This window comes from Patagioenas fasciata, chromosome 3, assembly GCF_037038585.1.
Source record: "Patagioenas fasciata isolate bPatFas1 chromosome 3, bPatFas1.hap1, whole genome shotgun sequence".
Taxonomy (NCBI): domain Eukaryota; kingdom Metazoa; phylum Chordata; class Aves; order Columbiformes; family Columbidae; genus Patagioenas; species Patagioenas fasciata.
Window position 1 is genome coordinate 51,052,435 of NC_092522.1, and position 19,195 is coordinate 51,071,629.

General features: G+C 37.4%; 1 protein-coding gene across 5 annotated transcripts in view; it reads right to left on the reverse strand.

Moving 5' to 3' along the window:
• SMOC2 (SPARC related modular calcium binding 2) overlaps window positions 1-19,195 on the reverse strand; it is a 144,479-nt gene that overhangs the window by 82,202 nt on the left and 43,082 nt on the right. For all 5 annotated transcript variants that reach the window (XM_071806343.1, XM_065835742.2, XM_071806341.1 and 2 more), the window contains exons 2-4: window positions 18,764-18,935; window positions 4,554-4,660; window positions 3,340-3,439 (exon numbers count right to left, since the gene is read on the reverse strand). In XM_071806343.1, the coding sequence (XP_071662444.1) occupies window positions 3,340-3,439; window positions 4,554-4,660; window positions 18,764-18,935 (379 nt within the window). The remainder of the gene's footprint in view (window positions 1-3,339; window positions 3,440-4,553; window positions 4,661-18,763; window positions 18,936-19,195) is intronic.

The window sequence follows — 19,195 nt, forward strand, 5'->3', positions numbered from 1 at the left end:
AAACTGTACAATAGGAAAACACTGCATTTTCCAATGATAATTTAACACCTGCTTCTCAATTTCTGCCCCATTTCCCAGGACTCTGTGCCTATGGAATTTCTGCAGTTTCCTGTGGTGCTGATAACAGAGATGGGGAGTTGTAAAAATGTCTTTTTTATGTCTGGGGTTCTTTAGCGAAAGTATTGGGGGACATTCATCATTTTTAAGGAGCTTTCTCTTTAATGCTGTCATGGGAATGTGTTTGATTTACTCTCCTTCTCACCACAACTCCTGGAACAGTGGAGATTATTTCCATGGAGTGGAATGACATTCTGAGATTTATTGTGTGTGTTTTAGCAGTCCTAAGTGTTGGTATGGGAGTAACTGGAAAGGATGGAAGAAGAGCCTCTCTCAAGTAAAGATGTCGAAGTGAAGATTTCACATAAATCAGTTGGACAGTCCTGTGTTTTATGATGCTTCTTATAACCTTCATCCTTCCACACCTTGTGTCTCTAGTAAAAAAGACACCTTCAATAAGAGCAACCAGAACAACGCAACGAGCAAAAAACGGCTCATATAGCTACTGTAGATACATTAAAAAAATATATGTCTGCCACTTTTCTGTCCCAGGATCTAAGCTAGCTTTACGAAGCATTATGTTATGTAGCTAAGCAATATTAAGATTAGATAAACTTAGAGGTTGTTTCAGCTACCTAATATCACACAGTAAACGTGAAACACAGATAGGGGATGGAATCACAAAACGCAACTACTAACTGCCCATCCTAAATTCTGCTCCATATTTCATCTATTAAAATCCAGATTCTTCCAGGTTGACATGCACTTCTTTCCTATTTCTGGATATTCACCAAAGGTGGTTCTACTGGGAAAAAATGAAAGGCAAGAAATTATCCAATAATTTAGGAAAAGTACAGGTGATTAGACATGTATTCAAACCTTATCTGAAGTTATTGAAGAATTAACCTAGAATTGAAAAGAGACACTGAACATTTTCATTAAAAAATATAATTTTTCACACATTCCAAGGTATCACATCTCTTATAAGAAAGTCATTACAAAAGCATGTTCACAATTGACTCTACCTGTCATCTTGATTCTCTGTGCACATTCTCCTCTAAAGGGGAAAGGTGGCAAAAATGATCCTGGGATAAAAACTCTGGCACATATAAAACTTAGAAATTTGCATAGATGTCTTTGATACAGCTACAGCATCATGTCTGCAGAATACACAGAAGCAACTGAAAATGTATTAAATTGCTGATGCCAGGATGATACCACTACAGGAGATCTGCCTGCAATATCAAAAACCAGCAAGGCAATGCCTGCAATGAGGCTAGCGATGGCACAGTGTATTAGACTTAATAGAGACAACAGTGTTTGAATAAATGGCATTCCTGAAATACTAGTTGAGATAGGAGTACATCTACTCAACTTCAGTATACCCACTATTATTTTGATTGTAATTCCCGTACATTGGGATACTAAAGACAAAAAAAAGGGAATCAACGATGATCTGGAAAACATCAACAGCCCTTCTAGGGGGAAAAAACCCCTCCATTATCCTAAACAGATGGCAATTTTGAATATATACTGGGAAATGGAAGAAGGATGCATTTGTGCTTCAGGCTTTCATTCTGCAAAATAAGAGCAGAGTTTTGCCTTATTATACCACATAAACTTCTGAGAAAAACTGTAGCTGCCTTCTCTGCTGAATGAAAGGGTTTCTCCAGAACTTTAAGACTGAGCCCTTAGCCACTACCACTGCAGAATTCCCTAGCACTTCAAATCTATTTCCAAACTCTGCTGTAACTGGACTTCTTTCCTGAGGGACAAAGGAAAAATGGTGAGCAGTGATACAAGCAGAAGAGGAAATGTGCAGAGATAATCCCAAAGGGTCTCATAACAATTGAAAATTACCCGCAGTCTTCCATGGAGCAAAATCAGACTCTGCATACTCACCTGGGCCCTAGAATAGTCTATTTATCTCTGAGCTACTAAATTAAAATTGAGTGCTGCTACCACCTTCTCCTCAGCATTTCTGTGAAACTAAGTTCCCTTCCCACCCCTTCAAAAATGAACTGAAGCGGTCTGGAAATTTATCTTCTAGACACATGAATATGAATGGTGGTGCAGCACAAACAGAAATGCAATACATAGAGTATTTTTAGAGCTTTTTCTGTGCAATTGTGTCTGCCTCAAGGAAGGTGAATAGCAATCCTGGTAACCGTTCATACACTGGGGATTTACATTTGTTATCAATGCCAATGAAACAGGATCAGAAGCAAACTCCTAAAAAACAGTGAACCTGTTAATTGTCCTGATGAAAGATAAAGAGTTTGATTTGCCAATTCATTTATACAGACAATGATTCCGTTACGTTCTTAATGCTTTGTTTCATTTTTATTTCTCCTCTGTGCGAGGGCGAAAAATCATGGACTCCACATAATCCAATATGAATTCAAGTGAAGCCATTTATTACAGAGACAAGCCTCCTTATATATGCAGTTATTTCCTGATCACGCGTCCACGCTCCAAGCATGCATTAGCTGATTGGATATTGTCCATGCTCACGAGCTGTTCACGCGCCCGAGTCTCACTGCTGTTTTTCAGGGTGCTGTTTTTCAGCCTTTGAGCAGACCTTGAGATTCCTTTGGCTAGTTCAGAAATAAATCTCCATCTAATAGAAACCCATCCGCACAACAACCTCAAGAAAATCCCTCAAATCTCCCACACACCTCTGGATCTGGTCATTCATGGGATTTGCTGTGGGAATTCTTTCATTGGGTTGCGTTACAAATCAGGACATTCACACTCCATATTGTTTTTAAGAGTGTGTTTGTTTGTGGTTTTTTTCTATGTACTTTAAATACTTAAAATATCAAAAAGGCAAAGCCCTGTGATTTTTTTTTTTGCAAAGAGCTTATGTGCAAGAGAGTTTCAACATAAAGAAAGGATTACTTCAGGAAGTCAGTTGCATGGTTTGATATATTGACATATAAATATCATACAAATAAACACTGCAGAAAATCCCTTCAATAGCTAGAGTATAGTACAAATAAAGTAGATGGATCATAGAATCACAGGAAGGTTTAGGGTGGCAGTGACCTCAGAATTCATGCAGGGCTAGCTTAAAAGCTAGACTAACCTTCTCAGAGCCTTGTCCATTTGAGTTTCGCAAATCCCCGAGGAATGGACATCCACAGCTTCTGTCAGCACCTATTTCTAGCCTGAACCACTCTTCCAGTGAATAACTTTTTCCTAACGTCTAGTCAAATGCCACAGATTAAGTCTGCTGTTCATGAGACAGTGTCATAACCTAGCCAGCTAAACAAGTCTTACCTGGGCACCGGGGAGTTTTGTGAGCCACAGCAGTACCACTGATAGGACGACCATTGGGAGTGACACACCAGCAGTATCCAGTGTAACTATGGCACTGAACCTGTTAGAAATTACATGAACCACATGCAGTTTGTCAGACGTATGTCTGTTATCCCACAGTATTCATGACAGGAGTACAAAAGACTAGCCCAGCAAACTACATTGACAAAACCTGGAACAGTAAATCATGACAGATCTAATCTCAGTCCTACACATGATTCTTTAGCATAAAGAAGAATTTATTTCAAGCAAAGTGAGGTAGGTCCTTCAGAATCCAATGGATGAAAAAAAAAAATGAAATATGCGGTTGTTTACACCCTATTTTAAAAGAGTGAGGTGCAGGTGTTGTGAAAACCTCACAGTGAAGTTCCTCAAGGGGCACATAAACTGTTCCTGAGGCAAGAAATCTCAAGTTTTTTTTCCACATAGAGAACATACTGTTCCACCCACTGAAGGAGCAGGACAAGAGTGCTTCAGCCAGCATTATTCATCTCCCAAACTGTCAGAAAGGAAGCTCTTGGAATTCCTTTTAGAAATCAATTGCATTATATTTCCTGAGGGAAAACATCTCTTCCCTCACCATGCTTAAAACAAGAAGGATTGCCTTCTACACAACACTGCAACTGAAATGCAACAGAGGCAGCAGAAGCTGATCTTGATTTGAATATTTATCACACAGTAAGATTCTAATTGTATCCCTTCTGAATTCCACAATCTAAACTAAGTAAATTGGTCTCAGACCATATGCTTGTGCAGAAATTCAGCTGAGAATAGGAAAGAATCCTGTATGATTCATACTTTAGCACTAAGATATGGACTCTGGTTGCAAGATCTTTGGTTCAGATCAGGAACAGATCAGAAATTCCAAGCATTTTACGATCTGATGACTATTCGGGGGCTACAAGAATGACTCAGCTGCCTCAGCTTAGAAGAATAGGGAGTGTACATGAACAACAGTAATGTTTGGCTCTTTTGCTGGCCAACTCTGAAAAAAGAACACGGACAGCACAAAAAAATTATTTTTCCTTCTAATTTTCAATGTCAGTGTTAGCATAAATTACATTTCATTTTGAAATTACATTTCCTTTCATTACATTTGTCTCCTCTTCATCCTCTGCAAACATACATGTTCTGACTTTCTGGTCATGCAAGATATTGAATGAAATTTTTTCAACCTGACTATATGTGCCATCGTCATTGCATTCTGGGATAAACACTTGCTGAAATTCTTTGCGAGCTTGTTCCTGGGTGTACTTCCTCTCAGCCACACATCGGGAAACATCTAAAGAAAGAGAGAAGATAAGTCAATTGGATGATGCAATATGAAGAAAAGATAGGTGATATTCTAAATTAAGAAAAAGGAAGAAGGTTGTGAGACCCATGTAAAGAGAATCAGAATCATAACCAGTGAAAACATATGACCACTTGTGTTATCTTTAGGAAAGAAAATCAATGGAAGACAATAATTTCTGGACAATAATCCAGAACTGGGAAACGAGATGGAGAGATGTCTGGAGAGACAACCTTGCTGCCCCAGCTGCTGCCAAAGGGTGGAAGCCTAAACAGAGTTTCTCCTATCAAGAGCTGCCACACTGTGCCTCACAATATTCCTTCAGTGCTGGTGGTAACACCAGCCTTTTGATGCTTCAAGAAAGGCAAAGCAGGCAGTAGGAATAAAGCTGGTTTATATTTCCTACTGTGACTTTACACATCATTTACTTCAGTTAGGCAGTGATCTCTCAGTTGTGACTACAGGCGTGTTTACCAGTCTGGTAAAAAAATAAAATAAAATAAAATAAAATAAAATAAAATAAAATAAAATAAAATAAAATAAAATAAAATAAAATAAAAAATAAAATAAAATAAAATAAAATAAAATAAAATAAAATAAAATAAAATAAAATAAAATAAAATAAAATAAAACAAAACAAAACATACTGTACAGCACAACAGCTTGTTGGGGAAGTGATTCAATAATAATTTTGGACATGCCTAATTCCTGTTATGCTAAAATTTAGTGTAACAGTTTATAATTTAGACATGGCACAAGTCGAGTGTACCACATGGTCCTTTTTTGCCCACTGTGTGTTTTTTTGCACCATCTCCTGCGTTACTTAATACTGTTCTACATAAAAGACAAGGCAGCAAACTAGACAGATTAATTCAGTAGAGTTTCTATTGTCTATTAAATTATAGTGTCTACTACATATACTTTAATCAGGCAGCCAAGGGCTGAGAAAAGACACATAACATGAGCTGTTTTATCTTTTTTTTTGTTTAAAGACCTTACAAATTTTAGTCTGTTGCTGATGCAGAATCAATACTTCACGATCTGCTTGAGCTAAGCATTTTCAGGAGAAATGGGAATACCAGGCAAGCTTAAGGTAGTATTAATGATTTCAAGATGTGACTGTAACATCTGAATTAGAATGATCTCAAGCGTACAAGCAGAGAAATTTGCTGCTTCTGATCCCTGTCTTGTTTAAAGACTGCTTGACAGTAACTGGCTAATTCCCTTCTAGGGCTAAAACTGTCCAGCAATTACTTGTGAGACAGGAGTGTTGTGGTGATTTGTGAGTGTTTGTGCAGTTCTTAGAAAGCACAGGGACAGGCTTTCTTATTCATGCAAGTTTCATATTGAGCAGAATCTGAACAGTGAGGCAACAATCACTTCCCCATTAGATACCAGCAGATCTTGACAGGGTTTTGGAATCTAACAGTCCCCAGGAGCATACGTGAGCCAGCTGAATTCTCAGACCCCCAAGCACCCTTTCTGTGCCAGTATCATCCAGACAAGCACAGAACCAGCACGGAAGCCTGGTGCAACAGCAGAAGTCCTTTGCACAGGATGAATCTTTCACTGGTTATTTCTACCAAGCTTTGTATGACTCACCTGGCAACATCAGCACAAAAAATTCCCTTCAAGTCTTAAGCAACCAGGTGTGGAAGTATAGCATAATAAGGACAGAAACTGGTCCTCAGGATCTGCATCCTGAAAACAAAATTGGGGCCCCTTAATTCTAATCTTTGTATTGATTTCCCTTCTGGTCTTTGATTTGCATGCACTGCTTCTGTGCGTTATTTTACTCTTCTGACAGGAGCATTATGAGAATTCATGTTGGTAAAATGCCCAAAATACAAGTTGTTTCACTTTAAAAAACCCTGCGTTTCAGTCTTAATGAAGTTAATGGTATTATGTTGTTTCAGGAGGGGCATTCACAAAGATGCAATGTTACCTAAAATGGACAGAAAAGTTCAACCATACAGAAATGTGAGAAAAACAATAAGAAACTGAATTAATTTGTACTCTGGTACTTTAATAACTTGTTTCATCACGGTAAAATTATAGCAAATGAAATGTGAAGCTCAGGTAAAGTTTCATAATGTACACACTGACAAAGTTTTTGGGAAAGAAAAAAAAGAGAGAAACATTTTAAGCAAGCTTTGGTGTCGTAAGCCTTCTCCTGAGCATGGTTTGGTTATGCAGTACTTAATAACATGTGGTTTTAATGTAGCTAGTATTTTAACTGAAAATAAATCACTCCTTTGTTGGACCTCTGTCCTCGTTTTTCTAGAATGACATGTGGTTTAAATGTCTAAAAGGAAAAGTGATATAAATTCCATCGCATAAGATCTCTGGTATAGTACCAGCGGGGTTGTAAATTATCTTCAATATTTGAATTATCATAAAAACATGCCAAGGAGAAAGAGAAGTTCTCCAAAACTGTCCACCACTTGTTTCTAAACAGCCTGATGCTCTAAAGGCCTCCTACTAGTGGATGATCTAATATGCTTTAAAATCAACACTGACCAATTTTAGTGGAATATAAAATTCACATTTGAAGCTTTATTTTTTTTTTTTATTATATAACCATGGAAACATTTTAAAGCTGTTGGGCATTACTGTGCTTCAGTATACCCAAAATAAACCCATGAGGAATATCTCTTATCAAGTTAAGCATCTGAAACTGTGTATAGGCAAAATATTATTCCCACTTCTGGATTTTTATTTCACCAAGGTATTACCACAGGCAAATAACTATAACACAGAGATGTGGTCCAAACCTGATAGAAGAAATATAATAGTGTGGTTAAGATAAAAAGAAGACATATAAAAACATTCTTCCTCAGAATACTAATGAACATTAGATTATTCATGTAGAGGAGTTTAATTCCTTCCAAATATAACATCACTGAAGCCAAAAGAGGTTATAATATTTGTAAAAGAAATTTGTAAGATTACACCATCTCAGCATCTACCTTCATTTCCTGGTTGCAATAACTTCTAAAGCTACTGTGTGATTTCAAACAAATTTTCCATAGGAAAAGAAGAATTCAAGAGATTTAAGTGCTAGACATTTCTGTAAAATAACAGTTGAAAAAGGATGAAAAAATTAATTCTTGTCGTGTCTGCGAGAAAGACTGAAATACGAGCTCACATCAAAGTATCAGACAAGAGAGAGGTGTAAGAAAACTTGGCAGCTCTTAAGGGGCAAAGTCAGTGATGGGTGAGATCCTCATCCATAGGGAGACAAACCTTCCAAGTGGCCATGGCTCACACTTAGTGAAGCTGAATCTGAGACTCACTGTGCAAAGTCCTGTGAGTACATCCAAACAAGTCTTGTCCACAGGCCCCTCTGTGCACCTTGCACAAGTACAACTAATGGAAATAACTCACACGAATCTCAAATCAGTAGGATGATTCTAGGCTTAAGTGGCTAGCCAGAAGAAGGTTTATAAGAATGTTCATATCTAAAGGGATGCCAATGAAGGTTGTCACATACAGATTCAACTTTCCTCTTTATCTAGAACAGGAATAATTCAGAACAGGCTAGACCCTGGTTACTTTTGAATGAAGACCAAGAATGAAATGTGGTGGGACTTACTTGGTACCCCTGCTGATTAATCAGGTTACAGCTTTGATTTTGAACATCATGGACTCTGACCAAAGCAGACCAAATTCTTTTGGGGTGAACAGCATCACACTGGTGACAAACAACCTGAGAACAGAATGGACTCCAAGTCTGCAATGTGTTGGAAGAATGAAAACCACTGTGCATTACTGGAACAAGTCAGCCTTGTTTCACTGTTGCTGTATATATATATGTACATACATATAATCTCCTTTTGTTACACTTCTGGAAGCATCTAGAGGAAAAATAAAGCACTTGAAACTGTTACTGACTAGAATTCCCACTATACTTTATTTCTCTCCCTACTTTAAGTATTAATAAAGGAGCCAGCAGACTCAAGCTGGAATCTGATATATGACCTGGTGAAAAGATCATTTGCTTCTAAGACCTGCAAAAACCTGGCTGAAATTAGGCCTTATTTGCCTATACTCAGAAAATTGGAAAAACTAATTTTGCAGATATATATGCCCAGTTGTAAATTTGAATTATGTCAATGCCTCAGTGAGACTATCCTCTGAGCTCCAGGTAAATGGGCTTTTACATCCCAAAAGCTTGCTGGGAAAAAAAAATCCTCCTGGCATAGAAACTGAGCATGAAGATGTATGAGCTTACCTCAAATTGGCTCACTTGGACTATATTAGCTGTCAAACTGGGTTCGTACATGGCTTAATGCTTTTTAGCATAGTACATTTGCCAGTGTGTTGCTTGTACTGCTGTGGCTTATCACCAGGACTGCAAAGGCTGGTTTAAGGTTTAAGAAGACAAAAGCATCCTGAGTTATGTAACCAAAGAAAAAAATAGGTGCATGGGAGTGGAGAGAAATACACAGAACTGAGAAGATTATAGAGTTGTAGGCAACTGTTTGAGCAGCTCTGCACTGCCCTGGTGACAATTCTAGCTTCCAGAGGAGACCAGCCTCTGGAAAGCACAGGTGACATACAAAGTCATCTTAATTCTGTGCTAAGCTTTGATACACAACAAGGAAGACTTTCACCTACGAAGTGCAGTGGCACCGGTACAGTGTTGCAGGATCCAGAACTAGATTCTGTCATGCATTACACCTGGGAGCACAGGACTTCCTGCGGTAGCACTGAAGTCAATAGGAAATTGCAGTACTCAAGGAAACTCTGGAAACAGATTAGCCTTACAAGCAGCACACACTGACTTGGAACTAATCTCATTTTATGCCTTATTTCCAACACTACAGAACCAAAAATGGAGTATTGTAAAAAAAATGCAAAACATCCATCGAATTCAATTCCGCTGGCTAAACATGGAATAATATAACACAGAGTGAAGCTTATTACTGCAAAGTAGAAGTTTATCATTAAAACAATGACACAAACTCATCAAAGATGTAAACACCATCCCTGAAGTGACATGTAATACAATTGAATTTACAGGGGCTCCACAGGGAGATCTAGCCCAGATTCTCTCATGGAAAAATAAACAGTTTGCCAAAAGAATAGATATATCTCCCACAAAGATTTTGATTTAGTTCATCCAGTATTTCTTGGTTTGCCATATATTTCAGTAAGAATAAAAGTACCTTTCCCAGTCCCAATACACTGAACAGACTTTGCTTTCTTTCAAAGAGATTACTGTGTGTGACATGGGGTTGTTATGTATTTATGTATAAAGTACACTTCACAGTTTGTTATTTTATTATAGATAGAATATCCCACTGAACAGATCAGAAACATTTACCACTTTGTCAAAACTACCTTATAAAGTGGTTAAACTTAATCGTTTGAAGAAAAAGTTCCCTTGAGGGCTTTCCACAGATACTTAACTGTTCTTAGGCTAAAGAGAAAACTTTTCTAAAGTCACACAGATGTGAACAAGCAGACCTAGCATAGACACACATAATCTAAATATTTCTTACTGTTTCTCTGCAGGTTTCCCTTTTTGCCCCTCCATTATGACAGAATACCTATATACACTTACTTGCCCTTAAATTTAGAAATACACAGTGTAAAACTGTTCAAAGTTAGCTATTCACCTGAGCACTTTATTGAATTCTCTTACCAATGAACCAGATTTTTTTTCTACTTCTGTGTTTCTTTCTCACTGTTACACTCTTTGGCTAACTGGTGCTGATATTATAAAAGCAAAATGGCCTTAATTTGTAGTTAACTTAGCACAAAAATGTTTTCTTCAGAGCACAAGATAATGTTTGCTTTTTTACGGCATAAACTACTCATAACATGAAAATTTTCTATATTTGACCTAGGTCAATCTATATTCCAAAGAATTGATCATGTCTACCAACAAAGCATATAAATAGCTGTAGTCTCTAGTGACAGGAGACACATAGCAAGCCATACATTCTCAAAGTTTCAGTTTCAAAGATACAGAGATTATTAGCCTCTTGTGTTGGAAAGGATGTCAGTACAGACATTTAGCCTGACATAGCCATAAAATAAAGACTTCCTGCTTCATTACAAGGGCTGGCCAAGTCTTTCACTATTAATTTTTATTGCTGCATTCTGGATTCAAACAAAACAGTAGAGCAATCCTAACCTAAACTCTCCTTTATTGGCATCTAACAGAAGAAGGCAGTGTGGGGTTTCTTTTTTGTTTGTTTGTTTTGTTTTGTACTGTTTTTCCCACATTTCCCACCCAGCAATTTAGATAGCTAAACTTTAAGATAAAATAAGGAATGCTGTGCTGGATTCCTTCTTGTCACAACGATATTTATCTCAATATGCCAATAGTCACATTTAGAGAGACACAGTTGGACTAGAACTGAATCAAATATATGCAAGAAAACCTAAAGCTACAGCTTTCTGATTTCTTTACATGCCAAAGGCTAGACCAGGCTTTCTGAGCAGAAGAGAGATCTGATAACAAGTTTGGAGCAGCCTAATATGGGCCAATTTATAATTCTCGCACTGAAAATCTGAGAAAGCTTGCAATTATTGGTGGTTCCTTTTCTTCAGTGCAGTATTTTGCTTTAGTACTAGGAGTTTCTATGTAAGATGCTTTAAGATGTTAATTTTATATTAAACCTGAAACTTAAATGGAAAATAATGCTTATATATATTTGGCTTTGCAAATTCTGCTTGGAGAAATATTATCAAGAAAAACTGAGTTTTTTTAAAAAGAGATAAATTCCACCTCAAGTAAAACTGATACTATTCTAGTGTTTGTCCTGTGTTCCATGTACCGGTGGACACACTTGAAAGAGTGAAGGGTATTCCACAAAAAGTATCCCAAATGTACTTAAAACTTCATCCACCCTCACTAAATACCAACTAGAAAGTGTAATCAGAAGGCAACTCTTCTTGCTTTCAGAGACTATAGAAATTACAACTTCTGTATGTAGATAAATTTTGTTCACCAAGATGTTGAGTATTTTGTTTCTCAAATTAACAGTTTTACTACAGTGGCTTCATACATGACAGCTTGACACACCATAAATGAAGGCTCAGAAATAAAATGAGGTCAGGGCTGAACAGTGTTTGTACCAGGATTGCCAGCATTACAGTCTGGAAACTAATCCTATAGATTAAACGCAGTGTCTACAGTGAGAAAATACATCTGAAAAAGGAGGAGACATCTCCTAGCTAAAAGTATTTTCAAATACAAGTCTGCCCTATAATAATTTTTTTTTTCCCAGCAAGCTTATTTTCAAAAAAAAAAACAAACCGATACCACTTCTCAATACCTTCTCATTTAAATGTATTTTTTCCTAAACAATTTTAAAAAAAAGACATCCCTTTTTTTGTTTGTTTGTTTTTGTTTTTCTTCATACAGTACGAGGAAAAAATAAAAGGGAGAGGAGGAAAAAGAGAGGTGATGAGGATACGTGAAAACTGTTCTGCTTTCAATCTGCAGCCTATGCAAGCTCTCAGTGTGTGCTCATGTTAATTTTATAGACTGACACCTTGGTCCACTCCCACTTTCATTCATTTCAGTTAGGGAAAGAACCAAAAAACTCTCTATGTCTCTCTCTTTCCAAATGAAATGTGTTGGGAGCATGTTCTGCCTTCCAAATGCAGCCCACAGGACTGCCTTCCAGGCAGCAGGTGAACTGGCCAAGCCAATGTCCCTGCCCACCCGCTGGCTTGAGGGACGTCCTCAGGCCCTGTGAGCACACATGAAGCTCACACCCAGCTCGCAGGCAAAGCTGAGCTTGAGGGCAATCTCCATGTGAATACAGGATAAGATGTGCACTCAGAAATCATGCCCAGCATGTACAATACAGTCCTTTAGCCAAGAGGCGATAGTAACATTACCCCAAAGGATGCTTGATTCCATGAATTTTGGGACCAAGATTAATCTGAGCCAAGTGATGTCACCCTGTCTCTTCACAGGGAAAATCACAAAAGCATGTTTATCCAAGGACAGAAATGTACCTTAATTCATAACATTTCAAATCATTCAAGCATGTCCTTAATTCATTCATTAAGTCTTTGCACTAATAATTCTAATGAGTGAAAATTTTCACTTTTGCTTAAAGCCCCATTTTAATTAAACAAATAGTGGCTGTTTCTCTCTTTAAGGCAAGTATATAGCAAATAGTAAAATACTTGTTTATGGGAAATTCCACTCATATTTTGATGTGCTTCAGTTCTTTATGTGAATTGTGAGAATGAAGATAGTACCTTTGTTATGTCTATGATAGCCCGTAAAAGAATGGTATTTCTAAACAGCCAGGCTCTTTAAGATACCATAAATGAATTAAGTTAAACATGAGCTATCTAGGATTTCCAACGGAAAAAGGGGATCTACATAGTTACAGAATAACAATGACAGCACTGTGTGCTATGATTGTCCTTGGTGTGCTCACAAAGCAACAAGGTCCTGCTGGGGCCACCTCTGCAAACACTGAATACATACTCTGAGTGCCAGCTAGACTGGCTAGACTGTATGCCAAACCACTCACAACTTAAATATCATTCTGTGTAAAGCTCCTTGCACTGCTGTTTTGAGTATGAACCACTCAGAGTTGTGTCCCAAGTCCAGTTTAACAGTTACCTATAAATCCAGGTGCTGCTACAAGCTGATAGTGAAATACGGAAATGTTCTGTGAGTTGGAAGCTACAATTTTACAGTGATTGACAAGTTTTCTTCAAGAAGAAAAGAAGGAAAAAAAATTTTGAATGCATTATCCTATAATTCTTGCAGACCACTTTCAGGGCATAGTTCAGTTAAAACAACAGGAGCTCCTCTTAACTAACTCTATGAGGGACATCTCCATGGGAGACAGAACCTTTGTTTTTCAGGTGAAACATTCTCAGTAGTCACAGACATCTGAAATTCAGTCACAGGCATTACACATGCTCTTCATCTTCCTCCTGACAAGTTGCCTAAATCTCAGCAAACATTAATATAGAGAGCATAAATTCTTAAATTGAAACTACCACGGATGAACTACAGTGTCACCTGTTCCACGTCACCCTTACGCCATTAGCAGAACTGCAAATTGAACTGCTGCTGGCCACTAGTCACTGTTCACTTGATGATCCAGTAGAGAAAAACTGTGGTCCTTCCACTAGACACTGCTGTCACAGATATTGCTCTCTTTGAACGAGATGCAACCAGCTAGCAGACTTTCTACTCTGGAGACATTAAGTTGCTGAGATGGGAGATGAAAAACTACCCAAGAGGAATGGAGTTATTCAAGGTTTCTGAACTATGAAAAGCTTTATTGGAAAATCTTGCACTAACCTAGCTAGGACTACAGCTGGTTGTCATGTCAAAAAAAAGCACAGTTTCATTTAAAAAACCTCCAATCCCACTCACCTTCACCCAGCATCATTATTTCAGGTTTAAAACTTAATACACTTTATTCACTGTCATGAAAAAATACTTGGAAACTTTAGCATTATTCGAAAACTGCTGCAGGAAAAATATGAGTTCACATTTTCAAAATTCTGGGCAAAAAATTTGTTCAGTAGTGCAGAACAAATAGGGTAGCAAACCTGATAGAAGATTTCTATTGATTTTACCATAGACGAAACTGATAGGGCTTGCAGAAATGTGTTGAAGCATTCTCTCATTTTTTTTGTACCTATAACACAAATTTTTCATCACAGTAGAAAATTTGAATGCTCTTTGTACAATGCCATTCTACAGTGATAAGACTAAATTTTGCACAGTAATTCTGAACACTTGCTGAAGGAAGAAAAAGCAAAACAAAAGAAAACAGACTTTTTCAAATGGGTTGTACAGGATGTTTCATGAAAAAAAGCCAAAACAACCTGTTTCAAGTAGTGCCATCTGTCATGACTTGTGACAGACATTCAGCCTTACATTTATAAGATAAAGGAGATCCTCACTTAGCAATGCATCTCCCATTTCTGCTGGGGAAGAAGTTTTTAGCCAATATCTTTTGCATTTCTCTTTCCATACAAGCACAGCCTTTTGGAGCAACCTATATCTTGTAATAAATCCTGTAAAATCCCCATTAGATGTATAACTGTAGCTACTGGCCCTACAGGCGACCACAGTGCTGGGCAACACTCATTAAACATAATGGCAGCTGCATCATTCAGTGATATTAATTAAAGGGTTTTTTTCCCAAGAAACTTCAACTTGTACTTTTTGTACGTAATAAGAAAGACTATCAAAAGCTCAGTTTTGTAGCCTTCCTTTGTGACATCCAGAGCTCTCCAATCCCATCCTTACCCCCTGTTGCAGAGAGAACAAAGAGCTAAAGGAGTTGTGCCCAAGTTTGTATTAGTGATAGGAATAGACGTCCCCTGGCGCTTACCAGGACAGTCCTGTAAGAGTAGACAGGCTCTGTTATCAGGTTGAAATACCTTAAACTCCAATAAGAAGATGATTCTGTGCATGTTGCCTACTGGGAACAGTCATGGGCCCATCTAACCCCGGAGCCACATAGATACAGTCCTTGGAAAAGCACTAGTTGGCCTGTATGCAAAGTGCAGCAGGGAGCTCTCTACCACCTTACCTGTGTAGGCAGTCATACTGTGTCCTGGTACTGCCATAGACTCTGTGTCTTACTGAGCAGCTTAAAAACAATTATATTTCTTTTCCACTTCTCATATATTTTGTCTCTTTGGCTATGCTTGGCCAGATTTACTGTGAAGCATTCATGTGTGTGTGTGTAGTGGATCCCCATCACAGGTGATATTTGAACAGCCCCCCTAACACAAATAATATCTCTCAGCTGCCAACATACATTTATTTATTAAGTTCATAATCTTATTGCACAGTAAAAGCCTGCATCAAGCAGATGGCAAACCTCCAGAACTTCAGAGTTTAGATTTTGTTTGGAAAAGTGTCAAAAAATGTGGCTGTTCATCTACAGTGTACACAGATTATTCGAGATCTTTGAAATTGCAAAAGTAGGCTAGAAATTTTATAAGACTGTAAGTTCTTATAGCACTTCCAAGCTTAGCAATGGATTCCAGCACTGCTTGGAAGTGGATGGGGGAAAAAAAAAAAAAGGAAAAAAAAGGGAGAGAAATATAAAACTTTGTAAGGTCTTCAAAAAAGTCATCTATCAGAGTAGTCTATTTTGATGCACAGTTTTTCAGAACTGAGAGGAAGGTTCAAGGTTCATTCATTTTGGGGTTTGTTTAAGCTGTTTCAGTCTCTGCTACAGCCATCACCAGGAAATAAAGAAATAAAGAAAATAAAAATGTATAAATGCTGACACTGTTGTCTGTCATTTTAGCTTTAAGGTCTATGCCCTAAAAATGGTTTATTTTGCAATGCAGAAGAATTACCTGAGCTGTCACTGTGAATGACTCCTGAATTAAGAGAGGAAAGGAAGCATATTTAAAGCAAACTGTGCCTTTGTAATTTTAACATTTAAATTACCAAAAGCCAATAGAACTGACAAATGTTGAGAATAGGTGAGAGTCAATCTAAATTTGGCTTTCAGAAGAAGAGAAAGCAGCTATCAATCTGGTGGTGCTGCAAACTCTCCTATGAATGTAAAAAGAAATCACATTTCTGAATATATAAACAAGAAACGGCAGACTCAAAATTATGATAAAAGGTTGTCAACATAAATTGTCAAGGTGTTTAGATTTCTAGTGAATAGACTGAACTGAAGAAAAAGCTGGTCAACATGTACTAACTAATTAAAATGGTACCTGGAAGTTTTTAATTTTCAGACAAGATTTTTGTGAAGTGAACAGGGATTTTTACCTGAGAAGAAGACAGGAGGAGACAGTAACCAACTTAAGACTGCATTTTCTGATCAATGATAGATGAATATAAGACAGTTTTAAAGTTGTGAATCCCATACGAGGAATTATCTCTTTTGTTTCTTCACAACTTCCACGTGCAAACATGCATGTTTCTTTCACTGTTTTGTTTTTTTTCTTTTTTCATTAACAACCTCAAAATTTGATTCAAAAGCAAGGTTTTAATGTGTTGTTTTTCTCTGGTTTTTGGGAGGACACATGAATACTTCCAAAAGGATTTGTTTTCATTCCAACATGGAATTAAAATGAATTCTGAAACCTTGAAAGATGCCCTGAAATGGAACCATTGCTTTTTGGTTAGCCCTACTAAAACAACCCTCGTGCTCTTTGATTAAACATCACCTGCAACAACAAATTTTGCAACTCAAAATCAGCTGGCTCAAAAGACATCTTAATCTGAGGACTTTTCTAGCTCTTCAGAAGAATGTTTGATGAGACTATCAAGAGTAGCTCTAGCAATGTTCAAACTGAAACTGCAGCTAGGCCAGCAAATCTTCTTTTTCTTTTCTAAATCTTGTTCTCATGGCTTGAAATATTTCTGATGACTGCAGACAAGGGAAGAAGAAATACGTTGGTCACTTCAAGATTTAAGACTGCTTTGACTGAATAAGTAATACTATGAAAATGTAAAACTGAAAGAGCAGTGGTGTCTTGCTGATATTGACTAAGTATATTATTGGCAATCATGTGTCTACTGCCTATCAAAGGAAAAATATTTAAATATTAGAGTGATATTTACATTCATTTAATTGAAAGATTAAAAGCATCTCATCGGTGAGGGCATGACGTGTACTTGCTATTAGCAATAGTTAAGCTGTTTAACATGTCTAATTCCAAGTCTACAACTGTACTGATACACTACACATTAATAAATAAACAGCAAATGAGCACTTCTGCAAATAGTAGTTGTTGACCACAGAAAAATTTGCCAGCATTGCTGGAGATGCCTTCGGTAGGGCAATTCAATGTACCTTTATGGAAAAAAATTCTTGCAGCTGACATTGTCAATACAGTAAGATGAAAAACGTTCTGCGAAACTGATTTCCATAAAAGTGTATAATGCTGTAATGTATAAAATGAACAAAGTGCACAATAATTTTCTCTGTCGTTCATGAGTGTAACAAAAGCTTTGGCTCAGGTAGCTTCATTATGTTAACCTTTTTTGCAAAAGTAAATAGATCCATCAGCTAATACAATGGCTTATTATGAAAGGGCTGAAGAATTAGTATAGTGTTTCATCTAGGCAGAAGATGAGACAGAATGTCTCATTGAACCAGTTTTGATGCTTTAGAGGTTTGCTCAAGGTAATGGAGAGAGATGATGTGTAAAATTGCCTCCTAGAGGTTGAATTGGTGTGGTCCCTGGGGTTTTCTTTCCTCTGCCCGTGCCTTTTGGACAGAGAGAAAGGGAAAGTCTTTATGGCCACTGCTATTCTTACATTTTAAAAAAGAGATCATTGTGCTGGGAATCACCCTACATTTCGGTAAGGCACTGCATTGTCTAGCACCAGGGTACTCTAAAAGTTGAAGATTTAACATTAAATACTTTGTAAGTATTGGAACTGAAGTGCTAGGGCTGCTTATGCACAGTTTCTCTAAACAGAAGTAAAACAGTGGATGATGTAGGTAGGGACAGCCTGTGAGGGCTCTCAGCATTACAAACTGTTACACGGAATTTCAGAATTATACTATTTCAGGGTTTACACAAATTTCAGCTATGTAATATATATATATATTTTTTTTTTTTTTTTTTTTTTAAATCCTACAATTTGTACATATTTATGTTGGGGGATTAGAATACATTTTAAACCAAATCAAAACAACAGTACCCAGTCCTATCCTTCTTTTTTTTTCTTTTTCACTTTTCTTTTTCTGCCCAACTAAATCATTGCAGTTAGGAAAGACAAGACTGAATTCGACCATCCCTAACTCAAAATACCAAACTGCAGTAGACAAGAAACCTTGTGAGATAACAATCCTGAGAGCTACTACAAGCCTGACAATAATATAGTCCTTCAGAAAAAAGGACCTAACCTTACAATTGCTTTAATAGCGACTTACTGTAGTGTAAATGGGTGGGGGAGTCATATTTTTGATGATGGATAAAGATGATTACCATTTTGTAGCCTATTGTTACAGAATTAACAGGGTGGATTTCCACCTACTTGCTTTCAGACAACTCTTCAAGTAGAGCAATCCTAGTTTTCAATACTTAGACGTTTTCAAAAACTACTTGAAGTCCATTATTTTTCACTATGGTCAAGAGAAACTTTGATTTGCTCACCTTTGCAGTTGCCCCGGTAGGCTATTTCCAGCTGAGGGTCTTTGCATTTTGCTCGTTGAAATTCACACCGGGACAGAAAAGTTCTTCCATCAGATGCACAGAGTGATTTCTGAGGGGAACCCGCACAGTCCAGGCTGCATTCTCTGTCTTTGTCTTGGTCCACTCTCAGAAACTAGAAAAAAAAAGTTAATGTTGTAGGAATGCTATTGGCATGTGAAAACTGCTTTGTGACCCCCTTTCACAGGAAACTCATGCAAATATTACCCAAAACTGAAAAGAAAGCTCTGTCTTTTTAGCCTATTCAAATAATAGTTAATTCATCATATCTGGGGTTATTCGGCTGCTGCTTTGAAATGGTAGTAATTGCAACATTTCTGTAACATACACTAAATCCACTATCGCAATTAGGAACTCTCTGAATCTCCTTCAACC